Source organism: Hemitrygon akajei, chromosome 9 (genome assembly GCF_048418815.1).
Source record: "Hemitrygon akajei chromosome 9, sHemAka1.3, whole genome shotgun sequence".
NCBI lineage: Eukaryota > Metazoa > Chordata > Chondrichthyes > Myliobatiformes > Dasyatidae > Hemitrygon > Hemitrygon akajei.
The window spans coordinates 97,833,917-97,855,162 of NC_133132.1; the positions used below are offsets into that span (position 1 = coordinate 97,833,917).

The window sequence follows — 21,246 nt, forward strand, 5'->3', positions numbered from 1 at the left end:
GAAGCCCTAGATTCTAAGCTTATGTAATGCTCCAGAGTTTATACTTTGAATTATTAATATTAAAAATACAAATCCCTTTTCACAAGGGAATTAATTAGATGTCTTAATACTGTAGTAAAATATTGATATCTGGACCTCTGTTTTTAAAATGCATACTTCTTGGTATAAAACTAACATTTAATGTTGTATAATACAATATTCTGTAAAATTGTTTTCTAATGAATTAACAGCGTCAACTGGATTGTTATTCCCATGGGGCATTCCTGTTGTAATAGCACAGTGAGGTAGCAGTTGGCTGTGTTCGTGCAATGAGGCGATTAGTGGCTGCCTTCACTGAAAGGTAGTTCCTGAGGTTCTGGAAGAAATCCACATTGTCCAGGTTTTATTTTTGCAGGCTTTCTTATCATGAGGGAGGTTGGGTGTGTTGTGTAGAACATTAAAGCACAATGCAGGCTCTTCAGCCCACAATATTGTGCTGACTTTTTGACCTACTCAAGATTAATCTGAACTTTCTCTCCAACATAACTCTCAATTTTCTATCATCCAAGCCCCTATCTAAGTATTTCTTAAATGCCCCTAATGTATCTGCCTCTACCGCCACCACTGGCAGGGCGTTCCACACACGTACCCACTGCGTGTAATGTGAACCTGTGACAACGCCACTTCACTATCTGCCAATTACCTTAAATTATGCCCCCTCGTATTAGCCATTTTCACCCTGGGGTAAGGTCTTTGGCTATCCACTCATCTGTGCCTCTTGTACACCTTTTTCAGAAGAAACATTTTGCAAATGTATTTTGTTTAGTGGAACTTGAGTGCGAGGCTCCTTCTGTTGTGTCCCTTGGTGAGTGAATCGATGCTGATGTGGAGCTTGGTCTTTAAATGGCTGAGGTGACTTTGGTTGTGGACTTGAGTTAACGTAGGTTAAGTAGTTTCCTATTTGTTATTTAAATTGGATGCACTTCAGTATGAAACTTGTTGAAGATAATGCACATCATTGAGGTGAGGAAAAAGTGAGATGGCACAGCCTTGTTTGACACTGGTCACCCACATCTTGTGTCTGGAGAAAATAATTTGGACCTCACGGAATTGGAGGGGAACCAAGTCGACCAGGTTGCTTCTCAATGGCTCTCCACATGGCTTTAGACCACCTGGACAACACAGATACCTACATCAGGATGCTGTTCTTCGATTATAGCTCAGCATTTAATACCATCATTCCCACAATCCTGATTGAGAAGTTGCAGAACCTTGCCCTCTGTACCTCCCTCTGCAATTGGATCCTCAACTTCCTAACAGGAAGACCACAAGCTGTGCAGATTAGTGATAACGTCCCCTCCTCGCTGACGATCAACACTGGTGCACTTTAGAGGTGTGTGTTTAGCCCACTGCTTTACTCTCTATATACGCATTACTCTGTGGCTAGGTGTAGCTCAAATGCCATCTATAAATTTGCTGATGATACAACCATTGTTGGTAGAATCTCAGGTGGTGATGAGAAGGCGTACAGGAGTGAGATATGCCAACTAGTGGAGTGGTGTCACAGCAACAACCTGGCACTCGATGTCAGTAAAATGAAAGAGCTGATTATGGACTTCAGGAAGGGTAAGACGAAGGAACACATATCAATCCTCATAGAGGGATCAGAAGTGGAGAGAGTGAGCAGTTTCAAGTTCCTGGGTGTCAAGATCTCCTGAGGATCTAACCTGGTCCCAAAATATCAATGTATTATAAAGAAGGCAAGACAGTGACTGTACAGGTAGTCCCCGAGTTACGCACATCCGACTTATGGACAACTCGTACTTACGAACCGAGGAAGGAGAACGCAGTCTACCATTTTAAGTTGGATGGCGACGCTGTCCACCATTTTAAGTCGTTGCCATTGACACTGTGAGTGTTTAACTTTGTATTTGGCTTAAATTTTTCTTAGTAAGGTTCACCCCTGACCATGCCCTGCCCCCCCATTCCGATCAGCTGGTGGCACAGTTAGATCAGTGCCAGGCTAGAGAATGGAGGGTCCTGAGTTCGATTTAGTGACAGACCACTCCCGTGCTGGGTTGATGTTGATCCAGTGACTGCTGTACCATCTGTGCTGGGTTGATGTCGAGCTTACAACTTGACCTCGTAAAAAAAAAAACAGTTTAAATTCCCATGTGGAATATTGTGGAGGATCAAATAGCCAAACCCAGCACAACCCCCACTTGTCCCACTTAACCTGTCTCTGTGCGGTGCAGTTTAGGACCCAGGGAAATCAGTGCGGTGGTCCTTAGGACCCAGCGGACCTCAGGAGCCGGCGCAGGTCGGGACCTGCTGCCCGCAGTGTTTCTGTTTCATTAACGGGAAGCAATCGCAATTGAAAATAAAGTGGAAATAATAAAGCGTTTGGAAAGAGGTGAAGCGCCATCAGTCACTGGAAAAGCATTAGGCTACAGTCGGTCAACGATGGGAACAATTTTAAAGGATAACGGATAAAGTGAGAATAATGGAGCATGTGAAAGGCCCTGCCCTGATGAAAGCTACAATTACTATTAAGCAACGCAGTGGTTTAATTACTGGAATACATGTGTTTTTGAAGTGTTTTATATGCATAGAAAGGTAAAATATATACTAAGACAAACGTTTGACTAACCGACGCTAAATAATACCGGATGTACTTGTTCCGACTTACGTACAAATCCGACTTAAAGACGGACTCAGGAACGGAACTCGCATGTAACCCGGGGACTGCCTGTACTTTATTAGGAGTTTGAAGAGATTTGGCATGTCAACAAATACACTCAAAACCTTCTATAGATGTACCATAGAGAGCATTCTGACAGGCTGCATTACTGTCTGGTATGGAGGGGCTACTGCAGAAGGTTGTAAATCTAGTCAGCTCCATCTTGGGCACTAGCCTACAAAGTACGCAGGGCATCTTTAGGGAGCAGTGTCTCAGAAAGGCAGCGTTCATTGTTAAGGACCTCCAGCACCCAGAGCATGCCCTTTTCTCATTGTTACCATCAAGTAGGAGGTGCAGAAGCCTGAAGGCGCACACTCAGTGATTCAGGGACAGCTTCTTCCCCTCTGCCATCCGATTCCTGAATGGACATTGAACCCTTGGACACTACCTCACTTTTTTTAATGTACAGTATTTCTGTTTTTTGCACTTTTTAAAATCTATTCAATATACATATACTGTAATTGATTTACTTTTTTTTCTCTTCTATATTATGTATTACATTGAACTGCTGCTGCTAAGTTAACAAATTTCACATCACATGCCGGTGATAATAAACCTGATTCTGATTCTTCTCGCCTCCAACCTGTCCCCCAATCTCTGAGGAGCTGCCTGAGAGTAAGATCCTGACATTGAAATGTCCAGCTCAGTTTGCTTTATTGTTACTGGGTCTAAGGATAACAGCAGTCTGGTGCAGCAATCAATCGGCTTTTTGTGGGCAATAAATGGTGCCATCGCCATGACGCCCATGTTCCTGAGTACTAATAAACAATGGATTTAAGCTGCAAGCTTTTGTATGTCGTATGTGAAGCAGATAGGGCACAAGAACTTCTGCAGATGTTGGAAATCCAGAACAACTCACTCAAAATGCTGAAGGAACTCAGCAGGTCAGACAGCATCTATGGAAATGAATACACAGTTGACGTTTTGGGCTATGATCCTTCATCAGGATTGGAAAGGACACGACTTGAGATTTTGTCTTCTAAGGACCATCAATAAGATCACAAGCTTGTGGGTTATTATAAGCTGGTCCAGGAACAGGATGGATTTTTGAGGGCAGCCAAATTTGAGAGTCAAAGGGCTTTGTGCCTCTGGAAAATTGAGGGCTAAGTAGGAAGGAATAGTAAGATTGCTCTTAGTAGGTTAAAAGGGCAGTACAACATCTGAAGATGGGCTTTCCTTGTTTGTAAAGTTGTTTGCTGAGCTTGGAGGTTACCGCCAGTCGAGGTGACGTAATTGGTGTATTGTTTCTGCCAAGTGCTGGAGTTTATATTGTTCTAACTCATTCTTATTGGTTCAGTAGTCTCTGGGGCCTGGCCATCCGGATAGCTGAGTGATCTCTGCTGGCGCATGTTACTGGTTATTGATCTTGGTTTCCTCCCACATTCGAAAGATGTACAGGATAAAGATCTTTTTTAAAAAAAGCTTTATTTGTTACATGTACATTGAAAAATACAGTGAAATGTTGTTTTGTATTAACAATCAATGCACATGTTGAGACTGTCTTGGTTGTTGGTGCAAAACAATGCATTTTGCCGTGCTTCTGATGCCAGCATAGCATGCCTACAACTTACTAATCCATGTGTCTTTGGAAGATGGGAGGAAACCCATGCAGTCACAGGGGGAATGTACAAAACATACAGAGGGCAGTGGGAATCAAACCTGGATTGGCAATGTAAAGCAATTGCACTAACCTACGGTGCTGCCCATTGTGAGTATTATGACCATCAGGGAGGAGGCTACATGGCATCCATGCCAGGACCACTAGACTCAAACAGTTACTTTCCCCAAGCAGCAAGGCTGATCAACACCTCCACCCACTAACCCACTCCTCCACAACCCCAGCTACTACTACGTTATCACTTCCTGTCAGTCACCTGATGTACAGATACCCCTTTGCCTAGCATTGCTTTATGGACATACCATTATGTATATAAGCTGTCTTATGTACTTGTATTTCAAAGTACATTTATTACCAAAGCATGTGTACTATATACAACCTTGAGATTTGTTTCCTTACAGGCAACCACAAAACAAACAAAGCCGATAGAACCCATTAAAAAAGACAGTAAAACATTCAAAGTGCAAAAAAACCCAAATCATATAAACAATAAAAGAAACAAACAACATTCAAAACTAAAGTTCATGAAAGTTAGTCTTCAGCCATGAGACCAGTTCATCGCTGCAGCCAGTCCAGGAGCCCATTAGTTGCAGGCTACAGCTTCAGTTCAGCACAGAGATGAGTAAACCTTGCTGAATGATGAGCCCATACCTTTCCTCTGCCCTGACACCATGTCCTTTTCAATTTTTTCTGGCACTTAAATTTATCAAGCATGGGCTCATTCCTGGCTCTTAGGCCTGGGTCTACCGTCTTGCCTTGGATGTGCTGCTTTGAATTGGCTCCAAATCTGCTGCAGCGATTTCCAAACATTGGCTCATTCCTCGCTCTTGGGCCCAGGCCCTGCCATCTCCATTCGGCCCGTACGTGATATGCCACAACTGTCCTGAACCTTTTGAAGCTTTCGGTTCACACTGCAAAAATGCCAGGTTGTTCAGGCAGTCCAGAAGCTCACTCTGAAAGGGAAATCGCAGGCTATTGATTGCGGTGATTGTTGTCCAGAAAGTGTGATTAATAATATAGGTAAGTTTTATTTGCTGCCAGTAAGGTGTCACTGTATTTCTTCAGTGCCATCTTAAAATGGAAGTTCTTTATCTTACTGTTTTTTGTTGCATCGGATTCAGGGTAATAATTATTTTGTTCTCCTTTACACTTGTGTACTGGAAATGAATCAAACAGTTTTGAACCTTGTCGTGTGAAGGACCCACCTGAAATCATATCTTGCATCCCTTCCAAGCCAGGAGGATCAGTTTTTCTGTTTGGTATGCAGACCAAGATTCCATTCAGGGTTAACGTAGAAAACCTCTACACTTGGAGCTTGCGTTCTAATGACTATAGCCTATTTGTTCTGTGTTAGTCAGCCAAATGGTCCTAATATGTTCTTTATTTCGGCATACAGTTTGCCGAATTATTATTGCATGAGGCTGAGCTAACCGGCTTTTTGCTAATTTAATTTGTGGTATGGTATTGGGCTGAAGATCTTTTGCTATCTGTTAATGAGAATTTGAAGTCGTGGTTGTGTGGAAAGCGCTGGCAGAATGGCCAGCGGCAGTGTTTGAGTGGAGGCTTCGGCCGTTAAGGGAAATTGAAAACTTTTTTTAAATTTAGAGTTACAGCACCAATGAGCCCACACCACCCAATTACACCCATGTGACCAATTAATCTACTGACTCCTATGTCTTACTGTCTTAGGAATGTGGGAGTAATCAGAACACCCGGAGGAGACCCATGCAGTCACGGGGAGAACAGGGAAAACTCCTTGCAGACAGCAGTGAAAATTGAACCCCAATCTTTTGTGCTTTAAAGCATTGTGCTAACTGCTACGCTAAAATACCACAATTAAACCATCAGAATGTTGAGCTAAGTGGCATACTATTTGTGCAAAATTCCTGCCAGAGTGAATTTTGCAACTAAACCTGCCCCCAAAATCTGCAATTTATTATTTGCAACTGCCCAGTATATGTCTGTCTGTATATGCCCAGCATATGTCTAACTCCTGTCTGTATATGTGGATGTTTCTGGTGTCTTTTTTTCCCCAGCCCAAGCATTGCAAAGGATCTTGTGCTTCAGATTTCCTCTCTTGGGTTTGTGGGAGGGACGGTTTTGCAGTTGATATTTTTTTGCTTCTTGTGTTCTGAGTTGTTCTGCTGAGCATTGTGGGCATGCAGTGTTTGGTGCCAGAATGTGTGGTGACCCTTGCAGGCGAATTCCAGCACAACCTCCGGTGTGTTGATTTCACTGTTTCGATGTGCACATGATAAATGTACATATTAGAATGTAAACAGCATTGCTAACAGTGGATTGAAGTGTTTACAGTGCAGTGTGTGACTGAGGTTTTAGATAGAGGGGGATAGGTTTTTTAACCAAAGGGAAAGAAATAACTTTTTACATGTATATCCAAACACCCTCAGCTGATACTGTGTTTCATTGAACAATGAGCACTGGGCGTCTTGCCTAAGATATTAAAATATTATTGCGACCCCTATGCAGGAGAAAAAGAGTTGGATTTGAATGCTGCTTCCCATCACCATGGAATCCTGCTAGTCTTTAAATTTAGCCGTTGTGGAAAGAAACATGACAACATGGTTTACTAAGTGTTTTATTGGCAATGGAAGAGGCAGCAATGAATAAGATTAGAAAAATTTCCTTTATTTGAAGAATCTTAGATCTTTTGCATCCACTTGATATGATAGTGCAGTAGCTCTGACATTACAATACCTTATCTGACCCATCTTGTGTATTGTATTGGCATCTGTAAGTTAGTTTTGTTCTGATTATGCAGTTGTTATAAACAAGGATCCTGTCTGCCTGTGCAGATGGCCAATGATCGTTCAAGGCACAGAATGAGGTTCGGGTGGCCAGGACCTCAAAACTTCAAAAAAAAAGGATTGGATCACAAGTCCAGTCATCTGCTTTGTTGACTGCAGGATTGCATCTGTTACAGTTTTTCTACATAACATCACTAAATGTAAAATGCCTTGAGCCATCATGAGGAGGTGCCATATATAATGTGGCCTTTCATGATTTGTATTTCCAAAGACTGTTTTCCACAGTCCAGAGTGTCCTTTGTTATTCTTGTACAGAATGTGAGTGTTGTTGGTTAAACCACATTCATCATTCATTGCTATTGCTTCTGAGCTGAATGGATTGTTCATCCATTTCAGAGAGTAGTTATCACTGTGAACCTGGGATCGCAACTCTGCCAGAGCAGATGTGGATACCGTATTTCCCTTCCTGAAGGACCCTAGTGGGAGCTTCACGATCACCATAAGTAAATGCTGAGATTTAATTAATTCCTTACATATAAATTTCACAGTTACAATGATGGATCAGGACTCCAGACAACTGGATGTGAGTGCTGTAACTTGATTAATTCTCTTCAAATTTTCAGCCATGGGTTATTAATCCAGGCACTCTTCTCATTACTTCCAATAGAGAGGAGGTGCAGGAGCCTGAAGACCCACACTCAGCATTTTAGGAGCAGCTTCAATGCCTCTGGCATCAGACTTATGAATAAGCCATGAACGCAACCTCATTATTTTGCTCTTTTTGTGTTATTTATTTATTTTTTATATACACCCAGTGTCACTTTATTATATATCTCTGTACCTAATAAAGTGGCCTCTGAGTGTTCATGGTTTTCTGCTGCTGAGGTCCATCCACTTCAAGGTTTGACATGTATTTTCAGAGATGCTCTTCTGCACACCACTTGTAACGTGTAGTTATTTGAGTTACTGTCACCTTCCTGTCAGTTTGAACCAGTCTGGTCATTCTCCTCTGACCTCTCTCATTAACAAGGCATTTTCGCCCAGAGAGCTGCCGCTCATTGGATGTTTTTTTTTGGACCATCTCTGTAAACTCGAGACTGTCATGTGTGAAAATCCCAGGCGATCAGCAGTTTCTGAGATATTCAAGCCACGCTGTCAGGCACCAACAATCATTCCCGAGTCGAAGTTACTCAGATCACATTTCTTCCCCATTCTGATGTTTGAACAGCAACTGAACCTCTTAACCGTGTCTACATGCTCTTGTGCATTTAGTCACTGCCACATGATTGGCTGATTAGATAATTGTATTAATGAGCAAGTGCACCTAATAAAGTGGTCATTGAGTGTACGTCAGTGATAATAACCAGATTCTGATTCCATGGTGCAGTTGACTTTGTCAAACGTTTGTGGGTTTGAACCCACTAAGGTATTCAAGTTCAACTGAAGCGGTTTTATTAGCTCGGTATTTGAATGCCATTTGCAGGAAACGTGCTCATACCATATCATTGCAGATGCTGTATTACCACACTACTAATCTGGTTAATCTTGCAGTCTTTTTAGAGTCTCCCTTAACCAATGGCTTCTAGTTGTAGCCTTGCCCAATCAGAAGAGAGAAAGCCTGCTTGAGTTTACATTATCTCTCATTATTTTGTATACCTCTATCATTCTCCTACATTTCAGCCTCTATTAAATGCCATCTGCAATTTCTCTAACTGACTTTGTAAGCAAATATTAACGATAACCTACTACCATCGGACCGGTCAACATCTTCAATTTCTCAATCCACTTTTCAGACTTTTTGTGTTCGGACTTTCCATGTAGGGAGAATTTCTCTCAGAAAGGAGGTTCTGATTAAAGTATCAGACACTGTCTTTATAGTTCATAAGGTAGAATCCTTCTTTGATATTTCTCAGTCACAGTCATACAGTAGAGAAACTTGCCCTTTGGGCCACTAAATCCACATCAAACATCAAGCACTACATACACCAATTCCATTTTATTCATCCCATATTCAAAGGAGGTTCATGAAAATGATTCCAGGATTGAATAGCTTGTCATATGAAGAGTGTTCGATGGCTCTGGGTCTGTATTCACTAGAGTGCCTGTATTCAACTATGAGGAACCCAGGGCATATTCAAAATCCAGATTCCAGCACCATCACTGCATGTTCCAACGGCCATGGATTGGCCCTGGCCGTCGATCTCGGCTGCCCCAGCAACCCAGGGGTTTTTGAAAATCCGGACTCCAGCACCATCAATGCGTGTTCCAACAGCTATGGATTGGCCTCGGCCGTCGATCTCGGCTGCCCCAGCAACCCAGGGCATTTTGAAAATCCGGACTCCAGCACCATCAACGCAGGTTCCAACGACCATGGACAGCTTCAAAGCGATTGCGCAACCACTGACTGCGACTCCAGCCTTGAACTCCAGGCCGGGTCTTCACGTGCTGCGATTGTGACTCCCGTCTCCCCTTCCCCCACCACCACTCTGCCATCCCCTCTCCCTCAGATCCCATCGTCAGCTCCTGGGCCCTCAGAGGCTCCATCTTCCTCTCACCCCAACCCTTCCCTCTCCACTGACACTACCAGCCTCCCTCCCCCCTCTGATCCCATCTCTCATCCATGCTGGGTCTTTACCATTCCCTCCGAACTTCAACTCTCTGAGGCAGAGCGCTCTGTCCTCAGTAAGGGCCTCACCTTTGTCCCCCTTCGCCCACACCTCAGTGAGTTCTGCGTACACCATGATGCTGAACTCTTCTTCCGCCGGCTCTGTCTCCGAGCTTACTTCTTTGACAAGGACTCTCCTGCACCCACCGATGACCCCTTCTCCCGTCTTCAACCCTCCTCCTCTTCATGGACACCCTGCTCTGATCTTCTGCCTGCTCTGGATCTCTTTATTGTTAATTGCTGACGGGACATCAACCGTCTCAACTTCACCACACCGTGTTCCAATTCCAACCTCACTCCTTCCGAACGCTCTGCTCTCCGCTCCCTCTGCACCAATCCCAAGCTCACTATAAAACCTGCTGATAAGGGGGGAGCTGTTGTTGTCTGGTGTACTGACCTCTACCTGGCCGAGGCACAGCGACAACTCTCTTGATACCTACTCTTATTTACCCCTTGATCATGACCCCACTAAGGAGTACCAGGCCATTGTCTCCTATACCATCACCAACCTTATCAGCTCTGGGGATCTCCCATCCACTGCCACCAACCTCATAGTTCCCACACTTCCCGTTTCTACCTCCTACCCATGATCCACAAACCTGCCTGTCCAGGTAGACCTATTGTCTCAGCTTGCTCCTGCCCCACTGAACTCATTTCTGCATACCTTGACACAGTCTTATCCCCCCTTGTTCAATCTCTTCCCACCTGTGTTTGTGACACTTCTCATGCTTCGAATTTTTTCAATGATTTTAAGTTCCCTGGCCCCCACCGTCTTATTTTCACCATGGACGTCCAGTCCCTATATGCCTCCATCCCCCACCGAGATGGTCTCGAAGCTCTTTGTTTTTTTTGGATTCCAGACCTAACCAATTCCCCTCTACCACCACTCTCCTCCGTCTAGCGGAATTAGTTCTTACTCTCAATGATTTCTCCTTTGGCTCCTCCCACTTCTTCCAAACCAAGGGTGTAGCCATGGGTACCCGTATGGGTCCCAGTTATGCCTGCCTTTTTGTTGGCTTTGTGGAACAGTCCATGTTCCAAGTCTATACCGGTATCCATCCCCCTCTTTTCCTTCGCTACATCGACGACTGCATTGGCACTGCCTCCTGCATGCATGCTGAGCTCGTCGACTTCATTAACTTTGCCTCCAACTTTCACCCTGCCCTCAAATTTACCTGGTCCATTTCCGACACCTCCCTCCCCTTTCTTGATCTTTCTGTCTCCATCTCTGGAAACGGCCTATCTACTGATATCTACTATAAGCCTACAGACTCTCTCAGCTACCTGGACTATTCCTCTTCCCACCCTGTCTCTTGCAAAAATGCTATCCCCTTCTCACAATTCCTCCGTCTCCGCCACATCTGCTCTCAGGATGAGGCTTTTCATTCCAGGACAAAGGAGATGACTTCATTTTTTAAACAAAGGGGCTTCCCTTCGTCCACCATCAACTCTGCTCTCAAATGCATCTCTCCCATTTCCCGCACATCTGCCCTCACCCCATCCACCCGCCACCCCACTCGGGATAGGGTTTCCCTTGTCCTTACCTACCACCCCACCAGCCTCCAGGTCCAACATATAATTCTCCGTAACGTCCGCCACCTCCAACGGGATCCCACTACTAAGCACATCTTTCCCTCCCCCCCCCCCCCCCCCCGCTTTCTGCAGGGATCACTCCCTACGCGACTTCCTTGTCCACTCGTCCCCCCCATCCCTTCCCACCGATCTCCCTCCTGGCATTTATCCTTGTAAACGGAACAAGTGCTACACCTGCCCTTACACTTCCTCCCTCACCACCATTCAGGGCCCCAGACAGTCCTTACAGGTGAGGCGACACTTCACCTGTGAGTCGGCTGGTGTGGTATACTGCGTCCAGTGCTCCCGGTGTGGCCTTTTATATATTGGTGAGACCCGACGCAGACTGGGAGACCGTTTCGCTGAACACCTACGCTCGGTCCGCCAGAGAAAGCAGGATCTCCCAGTGGCCACACATTTTAATTCCACATCCAATTCCCATTCTGATATGTCTATCCATGGCCTCCTCTACAGTCAAAATGAATTCAAACTCAGGTTGGAGAAACAACACCTTATATACCGGCTGGGTTGCCTCCAATCTGATGCCATGAACATTGACTTCTCTAACTTCAGTTAATGCCCCTCCTCCCCTTCTAACCCAACCCCTGATATATTTAGTTTTTTTCGCCCTCCCTTTTTTTTTCTTTCTCTCTCTGCCCATCACTCTGCCTGTTCTCCATCTCCCTCTGGTGCTCCCCTCCCCCTTTCTTTCTCCCTAGGCCTCCTGTCCCATGATCCTTTCCCTTCTCCAGCTCTGTATCACTTTCGCCAATCACCTTTCCAGCTCTTAGCTTCACCCCACCCCCTCCGGTCTTCTGCTATCATTTCGCATTTTCCCCCTCCCCCACTACTTTCAAATCTCTTACTATCTTTCCTTTCGGTTAGTCCTGACGAAGGGTCTTGGCCCAAAACGTCGACAGTGCTTCTCCCTATAGATGCTGCCTGTCCTGCTGTGTTCCACCAGCATTTTGTGTGTGTTGTTGTTTGAATTTCCAGCATCTGCAGATTCCTCGTGTTTGCGCTTTATATATACAAACCCCATTTCCAGAAAAGTTGGGATATTTTCCAAAATGCAATAAAAACAAAAATCTGTGATATGTTAATTCACGTGAACCTTTATTTAACTGACAAAAGTACAAAGAAAAGATTTTCAATAGTTTTACTGACCAACTCAATTGTATTTTGTAAATATACACAAATTTAGAGTTTGATGGCTGCAACACACTCAACAAAAGTTGGGACAGAGGCATGTTTACCATTGTGTTACATCACCTTTCCTTTTAATAACACTTTTTAAGCGTTTTGGAACTGAGGATACTAAGTTCTAATTGTAGTAGATTTGCAATTGGAAATTTTGTCCATTCTTGCTTGATATAAGACTTCAGCTGCTCAACAGTCCGTGGTCTCCGTTGTCTGATTCTCCTCTTCATGATGCGCCATACATTTTCAATAGGAGATAGATCTGGACTGGCAGCAGGCCAGTCAAACACACGCACTGTGTCTACAAAGCCACGCTGTTGTAGCCCGTGCAGAATGTAGTCTGGCATTGTCCTGTTGAAATAAGCATGGATGTCCCGGGAAGAGACGTCGCCTTGATGGCAACATATGTCTCTCTAAAATCCTAATATACACCTCAGAGTCAATGGTACCTTCACATACATGCAACTCACTCGTGCCGTGGGCACTGATGCACCCCCATACCATCACAGATGCTGGCTTTTGCACCTTTTGCTAATAACAATCAGGATGGTCGTTTTCATCTTTGGCACAGAGAACTCGACGCCCGTTTTTTCTGAAAGCTAGTTGAAATGTGGACTCATCTGACCACAGCACGCGGTTCCACAGTCTTTCGGTCCATCTGAGATGAGCTTGGGCCCAGAGAACTCACCAGCGTTTCTGCATAGAGTTGATGTATGGCTTCCTCCTTGGCATTTCTGGATGTAGCGACGGACTGTGTTAAGTGACAATGGTTTTCCGAAGTACTCCCGAGCCCAGGTGGCTATAATTGTCACAGTAGCATGATGGTTTCTTAGGCAGTGCCGCCTGAGGGCTCGAAGATCACGCGCATTCAACAGTGGTTTCCGACCTTGCCCTTTACGCACTGAGATGTCCCTGAATTCGCTGAATCTTTTCACAATATTATGTACTGTAGATGTTGAAAGCTAAATTCTCTGCAATCTTGCGTTGAGAAATGTTCCTTTTAAACTGACTAACAATTCTCTCTCGAATTTTGGCACAAAGGGGTGAGCCACGACCCATCCTTGCCTGCAAAGACTGAGCCTTTGATTGACGCTACTTTTATACCCAGTCATGATACCTCACCTGCTACCAATTAGCCTGCTTAATGTGGAGTCTTCCAAACCGGTGTTACTTGAATATTCTGTGCACTTTTTAATCTTATTTTAACTCTGTCCCAACTTTTGTTGAGTGTGTTGCGGCCATTAAATTCTAAATGTGTGTATATTTACAAAATACAATTAAGTTGGTCAGTAAAACTATTGAAAATCTTTTCTTTGTACTTTTGTCAGTTAAATAAAGGTTCACATGAATTAACATCACAGATTTTTGTTTTTATTGCATTTTGGAAAATATCCCAACTTTTCTGGAAATGGGGTTTGTTGGTAGATGTTGATAGATTATTGATTGGCGAGGGCATGAAGGGACACGGGAGGAGGCAGGAGATTGGGGCTGAGAGGAAGATTGGATCAGCCATGCTGAAATGGAGTAGACTCAATGGGTCAAATGGCCTGATTCTGCTCCTATATCTGGTGATCTAAATGAAAACTCCATGATCAGGAGTGATTTGCTTTGCTGGGGTTGAGGCAGCAGCTCTGTAGCTGCACCACAGTCCCACCCAGAGATTTCCTCCCGTTTTCACGGCCTTGGCTGGCTTCAGAAGATAGCAACGATTAACTTTATTTGCCATATACATTCACATGTACATTCTGGTTAATTCAGCCATCAGTTAGTCGGGGCAGCCGTTTATTTGGGGCAACACAAATGACAAAAACTAACTCAAGAAAATAGCCAGGATTCCCTTAGTTTACTCAGGCACTCATGCTGCTTAATTGGGACAGGAGACTGCTGCTGAACAGTTTCTAACTAGTGTCAGTCGCCTGTAGCTGCATGACTATTAGACACTACTCTATGCTGGGAGCAATCAGTTTGTAAATATCACCAGGTGCTTGTGTTTGTGTTCAAAAAGCGGTGATTTTATTTTAGTGGTTGGTGGAAAAATAAGCAGTAAGACAGTTCAGAACTGTTTTGCTCTGAATGTGTGGAGCAGGTTAAGACCTACAAGTATTTAGGAGTACAGTTAGACGAGAAGCTAGACTGGACTGCCAACACAGATGCCTTGTGCAGGAAGGCACAGAGTCGACTGTACTTCCTTAGAAGGTTGGCGTCATTCAATGTCTGTAGTGAGATGCTGAAGATGTTCTATAGGTCAGTTGTGGAGAGCACCCTCTTCTTTGTGGTGGCGTGTTGGGGAGGAAGCATTAAGAAGAGGGACGCCTCACGTCTTAATAAGCTGGTAAGGAAGACGGGCTCTGTCGTGGGCAAAGTACTGGAGAGTTTAACATCGGTAGCTGAGCGAAGGGTGCTGAGTAGGCTACGGTCAATTATGGAAAACTCTGAACATCCTCTACATAGCACCATCCAGAGACAGAGAAGCAGTTTCAGCGACAGGTTACTATCGATGCAATGCTCCTCAGACAGGATGAAGAGGTCAATACTCCCCAATGCCATTAGGCTTTACAATTCTACCGCCAGGACTTAAGAACTTTTTTAAAAGCTATTATTAATGCTTTTTGAGATAGTGATTTAGATGCATATCATATTTTTTACTGAGTTAAGTATTGTATGTAATTAGTTTTGCTACAACAAGTGTATGGGACATTGGAAAAAAGTTGAATTTCCCCATGGGGATGAATAAAGTATCTACCTATCTATCTATCTATCTATCTATCTATCTATCTATCAGTGTCGTTTCAAGCATTCAGGTTTGGAGCTGCCAGAAATGGCCAGGAGTTAAAGTGTAATGATTTCACTACTTAACGTTAGGAGTTATGAAGATTTTTCAGCCATCATCTTGAACAAAAATGAAGATTTGGAGGATGCAGTTGTCTAAAACATTGTGTGAAGGCAGTCCACTAGGTATCTCAGAATCAGGTTTATTATCACCGGCATGTGACGTGAAATTTGTTAACTTAGCAGCAACAGTTCAATGCAATACGTAATCTAGCAGAGAGAAAAAAATAATAAATAAAATAAAACGTAATAAACAAGCAAATCAATTACGTACATTGAATAGATTAAATGTGCAAAAACAGAAATACTGTATATTTTAACAAGTGAGGTACTGAAAGCTTCAAAATCCATTTAGGAATTGGATGGCAGAGGGGAAGAGGCTGTTCCTGTATCGCTGAGTGTGTACCTTCAGGCTTCTGTACCTCCTACCTGATGGTAACAGTGAGAAAAGGGCATGCCCTGGGTGCTGGAGGTCCTTAATAATGGACGCTGCCTTTTTGAGACACCACTCCCCAAAGATGTCCAGGGTAATTTGTAGGCTAGTGCCCAAGATGGAGCTGACTAGATTTACAACCTTCTGCAGCTTCTTTCGGTCCTGTGCAGTAGCCCCTCCATACCAGATAGTGATGCAGCCTGTGCTGATTTTGTTCATTTACAGTCAGTCAAAAGACATGACAGATGAATTCCTCCATTCGTAAATCTTAGGAGCTAATGCATAGTTTCATAGCATAGGAATAAAGAGCTGACATTTCAGGAGACCCTTCATCAGTTGCCTCGACATAGATGCGGCTTGACCTGCTGAGTTGCTCCAAGCACTTTGCATGTTACTGAGAATTTTAACAGTGAGTCTCACCTTGGTTTTCAGATTTCAAGGTCACACTGATGAGCATACAGAACTTGGTTGGTATGGGTAAAGTTAGGCCAGTCTAGTTTCCAAGCTGTACAATTCTATGACTCTATTGAAATTTAGAACCGAGCAACACAGTACAGGCCCTTTGGCCCACAATGTCGTGCTGACCCTTTAACCTACTTCCAGATCAATCTAACCCTTCCCTCCCACACAGCCTTCAATTTTTCTTTCAATCATGTGTTAGATTGGACGTGGATGGACAACCAGTGTTGTGGAGCATTGTTTAATATGTTGCTGGTTAAGTAGTCTGTTCTGACACTAGTTCTCTCTTGACACCAGTTCTGTTTTAACTGTAGAAAGTGGAGCTGTTCCAAAGAAAAAGGATCCTTTGACACACACAAGCAATTCTCTGCCTCGTTCTAAGTGTCCAACGAAAGCTGCTTTGCCGGGACAGGGTGGTCATCACAGGGCCCAGAGCTACAGTGGAATCTCCAATGTCACTGGTGCATCCCGAGCACCTGCTCAACCCAGTACCTCAACTGCCAAGGTATCATTATCTTATCTTTATTATGTCCTGTGTTTACCACTACAAGTGATCTCATGTTACAGTGCTGATGCATTGCATAGCATTGTCAAGCATCCCTCCCATCTACCCCACAACCTTTGACTCTTTACCATCAGGTAAGAGTTACCAAAGCACTAGGACAAGGACTGTTAGGATGGGAAGCAGCTTCCTCCCCCCCAGGTCGTGGAGCTTCTAAGCTCCCTGCCGTCATCCAGGTCTCATCACATATGAAATGTCAGTACAGTAATGTTGTACTTTTAACCTGTGTCGTATATAGACCTTGTGTTAAATATTGATCTTCTGGAATAAATGTTATTATATGTTAATTTACTTGTAATATTACTTTGTGTGTGAGTTATATGTACTGTGTTGTACACCTTGGCCCAGAGGAATGTTGTTTTGTTTGGTGATACCATTGAATGACAATATGATATATGTCATGATATTATTCCATTTCAAGATTTTGGCCTGTGATTCCTAAACTGTGTAAGATTCTATTTCTGTAGCCTAAACAGCCATAATGTGGGTGTTGCTTGTATTGTTGATTCACTAATGAGGCATTGGAAGGTAGTAGAAATCCATATGTTTTGGCCTTTTTTGTGAAGCCCTATAAATCACCGTGTGTTCACAGATGGAGAAGTACCTGTTGGCCTAATGTATTTTGGTAAGCCTCTAAGAGAAGTTGCTGTGAAAGCAGGGTGGTGGTACTTTCTAAAATTTAATTTGGATCAAATGGGATTAAATAATTTTGGGCATCTATAAATTCAAGTTATTGATCTGTCATTATTTTAATATAGTTCCTGAGATCCTGATGAAGAATTGAGATAAGTGGAATCAGTGTGTTTAAATGTGACAGTGAAATAAAATGGCAGTGCAGGTTGCTGCTTGTGGGTGATGGTGCTGGCCAGCAGGAAACTGGTTAAAAGCCAGGAGACTTCATTCATGATAGAGGTTAAAGGAAGAACACCGAGAAGAGGCATGGGTTTGAAACCTGCCTCAGAGTTCGAGCAGGGCAGGGCCGAGCGCCCCGAGCAGGGCAGGGCAGGGCAGGGCCGAGCGCCCCGAGCAGGGCAGGGCAGGGCAGGGCCGAGCCCCCCGAGCAGGGCAGGGCAGGGCCGGGCCGTGCACCCCGAGCAGGGCAGGGCAGGGCAGGGCAGGGCCGTGCGCCCCGAGCAGGGCAAGGCAGGGCCGAATGCCCCGAGCAGGGAGGGCAGGGCAGAGCTGCGAGACAAAATTCAGCGTTTCAATCATGGTGAACAAAATAAAGATATTGTGCATGTGTTGAATTTGCCTTTGTTAGTGTAACTACACTGTACATACATTATTTCTACTTTATATAGGCTGTGTATTTATCATATAATTCCTGCTTTTACTATATGTTAGTGTTACTTTAGGTTTTATGTGGTTTGGTATGATTTGGTAGGTTATTTTTTGGGTCTGGGAACGTTCACAAATTTTTCCCATATAAGTTAATAGTAATTGCTGCTTCACTTTATGCCATTTTGGCTTACGAAAGGCTCTACTTCCGGATAGCGGGGGGAAACCTGTATTTCTCTTTGGAGAGGAGGATGAGAGCTGACTTGATAGAGGTACAGGATGATAAGAACCATCGATTGAGTGGACAGCAGGAGACTTTTCACATAGGGAAAATGTCTAATATGAGGGGCACAATTTTCAGATGATTGTAGGAAAATGGAGGAGTTATTGGCGGTCACAAAGAAGTGAAATTCTGCAGATGCTGGAAATCTGAGCAACACACAAAATGCTGGAGAAACTCAGCAGGCCAGGCAGCATCTATGGGAAAGAAAGCCCAGTCAACATTTTGGGCCAAGACCCTTTGGCAGGACAAGAGAAAAGATGCTGAGGAGTAGATTTGAAATGTGGGTGGAGGGGAGAGAGAAATGCCAGCTGATGGGTGAAACTTGGAGGGAAAGGATGAAGCAAAGAGCTAGGAAGTTGATTGGTGAAAGAGACAGAAGGCCATGGAAGAGAAAGGTGGGGGGAGCACCAGAGGGAGGCGATGGGTGGGCAAGGAGATAACATCAGAGAGGGGCAAGGGGATGTGAAGGGGGGGTTGGGGGAGGCAACTGGAAGTTTGAGAAATCGACGTTTATGCCGTCTACTTACGTTTAAGCCACTCAAATGGAATATAAGGTACTCTTCCTCCAATCTAAGTGTGGCCTCATCACGACAGTGGAGGAGGCCATGGATGGACATATGGGAAGCGGAATTAAAATTGGTAGCCACTGGGAGATCCTGCTTGTTCTGGCAGATGGAGCGTAGATGCTCAGCGAAGTGGTCTCCCAATCTATGTCGGGTCTCACCGATATACTAGAGGCCACACTGGGAGCACCACAGTATATGGCCCTAACAGACTCACAGGTGAAGTGTCGCCTCACCTGGAAGGACTGTTTAGGGCCCTGAATGGTAGTGAGGGAGGAGGTGTAGGGGCAGGTGTAGCACGTCTGCTTGCAAGGATAAGTGTCAGGAGGGAGATCAGTGGGGGGGGGGGGGAACGAATGGACAAGAAAGTCACATAGGGAGCAATCCCTGTGGAAAGCAGAAAGTGGGGTGGGGGGGGGTGGGGAAGATGTGTTTGGAGGTGGTGGAAGTTTCGGAGAAGTATGTGCTGGACATGGAGGCAGGAGGAGTGGTAGGTGAGGACAAGAGTAACCCTATTGCTGGTAGGGTGGTGGGAAGATGGGGTAAGAGCAGACGTACATAAAATGGAAGATGTGGTTGAGGGCAGTGTTGATGGTGGAGGAAGGGAAGCCTCTTTCTTTGCAAAAGGAGGACATCTCCTTTGCTCTAGAATGAAAAGCCTCATCCTGAGAGCAGATGTGGCAGAGATGGAGGAATTGAGAGAAGGGGATGGTGTTTTTTTTTTTACAAGTAGCAGGGTGGGATGAGGTATAGTCCAGATAGCTGTGAGCTACTCCTCAGCTTTTTTTCTCCAGTCCTGCCGAGGGTTTCGACCCTAAATGTCGACATGTGTTTTTCCATTGATGCTGCCTGGCCTGCTGAGTTGCTCCAGCATTTTGTGTGTGTTGCTTGAGTTATTGGAGGTAGCATTTTTTACACAGTGGTGGGTGCAGAATGTGCTTTCAGGAGTGGTGGTAGAGGCACGTACATTAAAGACATTTGAGAGACTCCTAGGTACTTTATTGATCCCAAAGGAAATTAGTGTCACAGTGGCATTACAAGTGCTCAGATATACAAATATTAGACAGGTAAGGAAGAATAAAAAGTTACCTTAAGGACAGATGTACTGAGATATTATACAATAGTGGGTGCACATTCACACCTGTAAGTTCATGGATGATAGAAAAAAAAATGGAGGATGATGTAGGAGAGAGTACTTGTAAATCTGCACTATGTTCCCTGAAGGCCAGTAAATATATACACATGCATGTGTCCAGAACTTCTCTCACTAATGCAGATGTGGCCTCACCATGGTTTGTAACACTCATGGTATTCCTATCAAACAGATGTAAAGATCAGCTTGCTTGGTTTTTTTTTGTTCATAATATTTTAACATTAAGGTTACCGTATATTCCGGAGTATAAGCCGACCCCCCCCCCCCATTTTCAAGGTTGAAAAAGTGACTTTTTCATGTTACCTTTGTATAAGCCAACCCCTTTTGTAGAGGTTTTTGATTTAACCAGAAACAATCACAAGATCTCACATGTCGGGTACTTAGCTTTGTCGGACCAGGACCCTGGAAATTTTGTGAACCAGTACCTGCTAAGAAAACAGGCTTACATATTGTGTAGAGCGTCATAGGTGAATTCTTAGTAAATAAATCAGGGAGAGAAATTTTGGATTAGGTTTCCAATGGAAAAGAATCCTCTGAAATGTAACCCCTGTGAAACCATTTAGAGCCCATCGTAATCTTGTTAAAACATAACACGGGGTGGCGGAATCAGTGCGAGTTTGTGACCACCATGTACAAAAGATTAAAACAAATGCGATATGATGCTGGCTTCAAGCTGAAGGTTGTTGATTTTGCTAAAGGAACAAATAATTCTGCAGCTGCTAAGAAGTTTAGTGTAAACAAGAGAGAGAGAGTGAGAGAGTGGAGAAAGGCAGAGGACACACTGAGGGAAATGCCAAAGATGAAGTGTGCAAACTGCGGGAAAACATACCAGTGGCCAGAACTGGAAGAAAAAGTTTTAGAGTGGGTGAATCACCAGCGATCATCTGGATACACTGCTACCAGAGAAATGATTCGAGTTCAAGTGTTGAAGTTGGACGAAAAACACCGTGAGGTCAGCGAAAATTTCAAAGCTACGCGAAGTTGGTGCACCTGATTTAAGAATAGACGTGATCTTGTGTTTAGACAAAAAACAAAGATTGCTCAGAAAATTCCTGCGGGGTGTTGTTGTTTATGTTCAAGAACGCTGCTGGATGGATGAAGTGGGTTGAAGTGGGTTATAAAGGTGTGGCGTTGACGTCCCGAAGGT

At 44.2% G+C, this 21,246-nt stretch overlaps 1 protein-coding gene across 1 annotated transcript in view; it reads left to right on the plus strand.

Annotated features, from left to right (window-relative positions):
- Nucleotides 1–21,246, plus strand: part of spast (spastin) — a 74,832-nt gene that overhangs the window by 19,800 nt on the left and 33,786 nt on the right. The window contains exon 4 of the mRNA XM_073056605.1: nucleotides 16,575–16,765. Within this exon, the coding sequence (XP_072912706.1) occupies nucleotides 16,575–16,765 (191 nt within the window). The remainder of the gene's footprint in view (nucleotides 1–16,574; nucleotides 16,766–21,246) is intronic.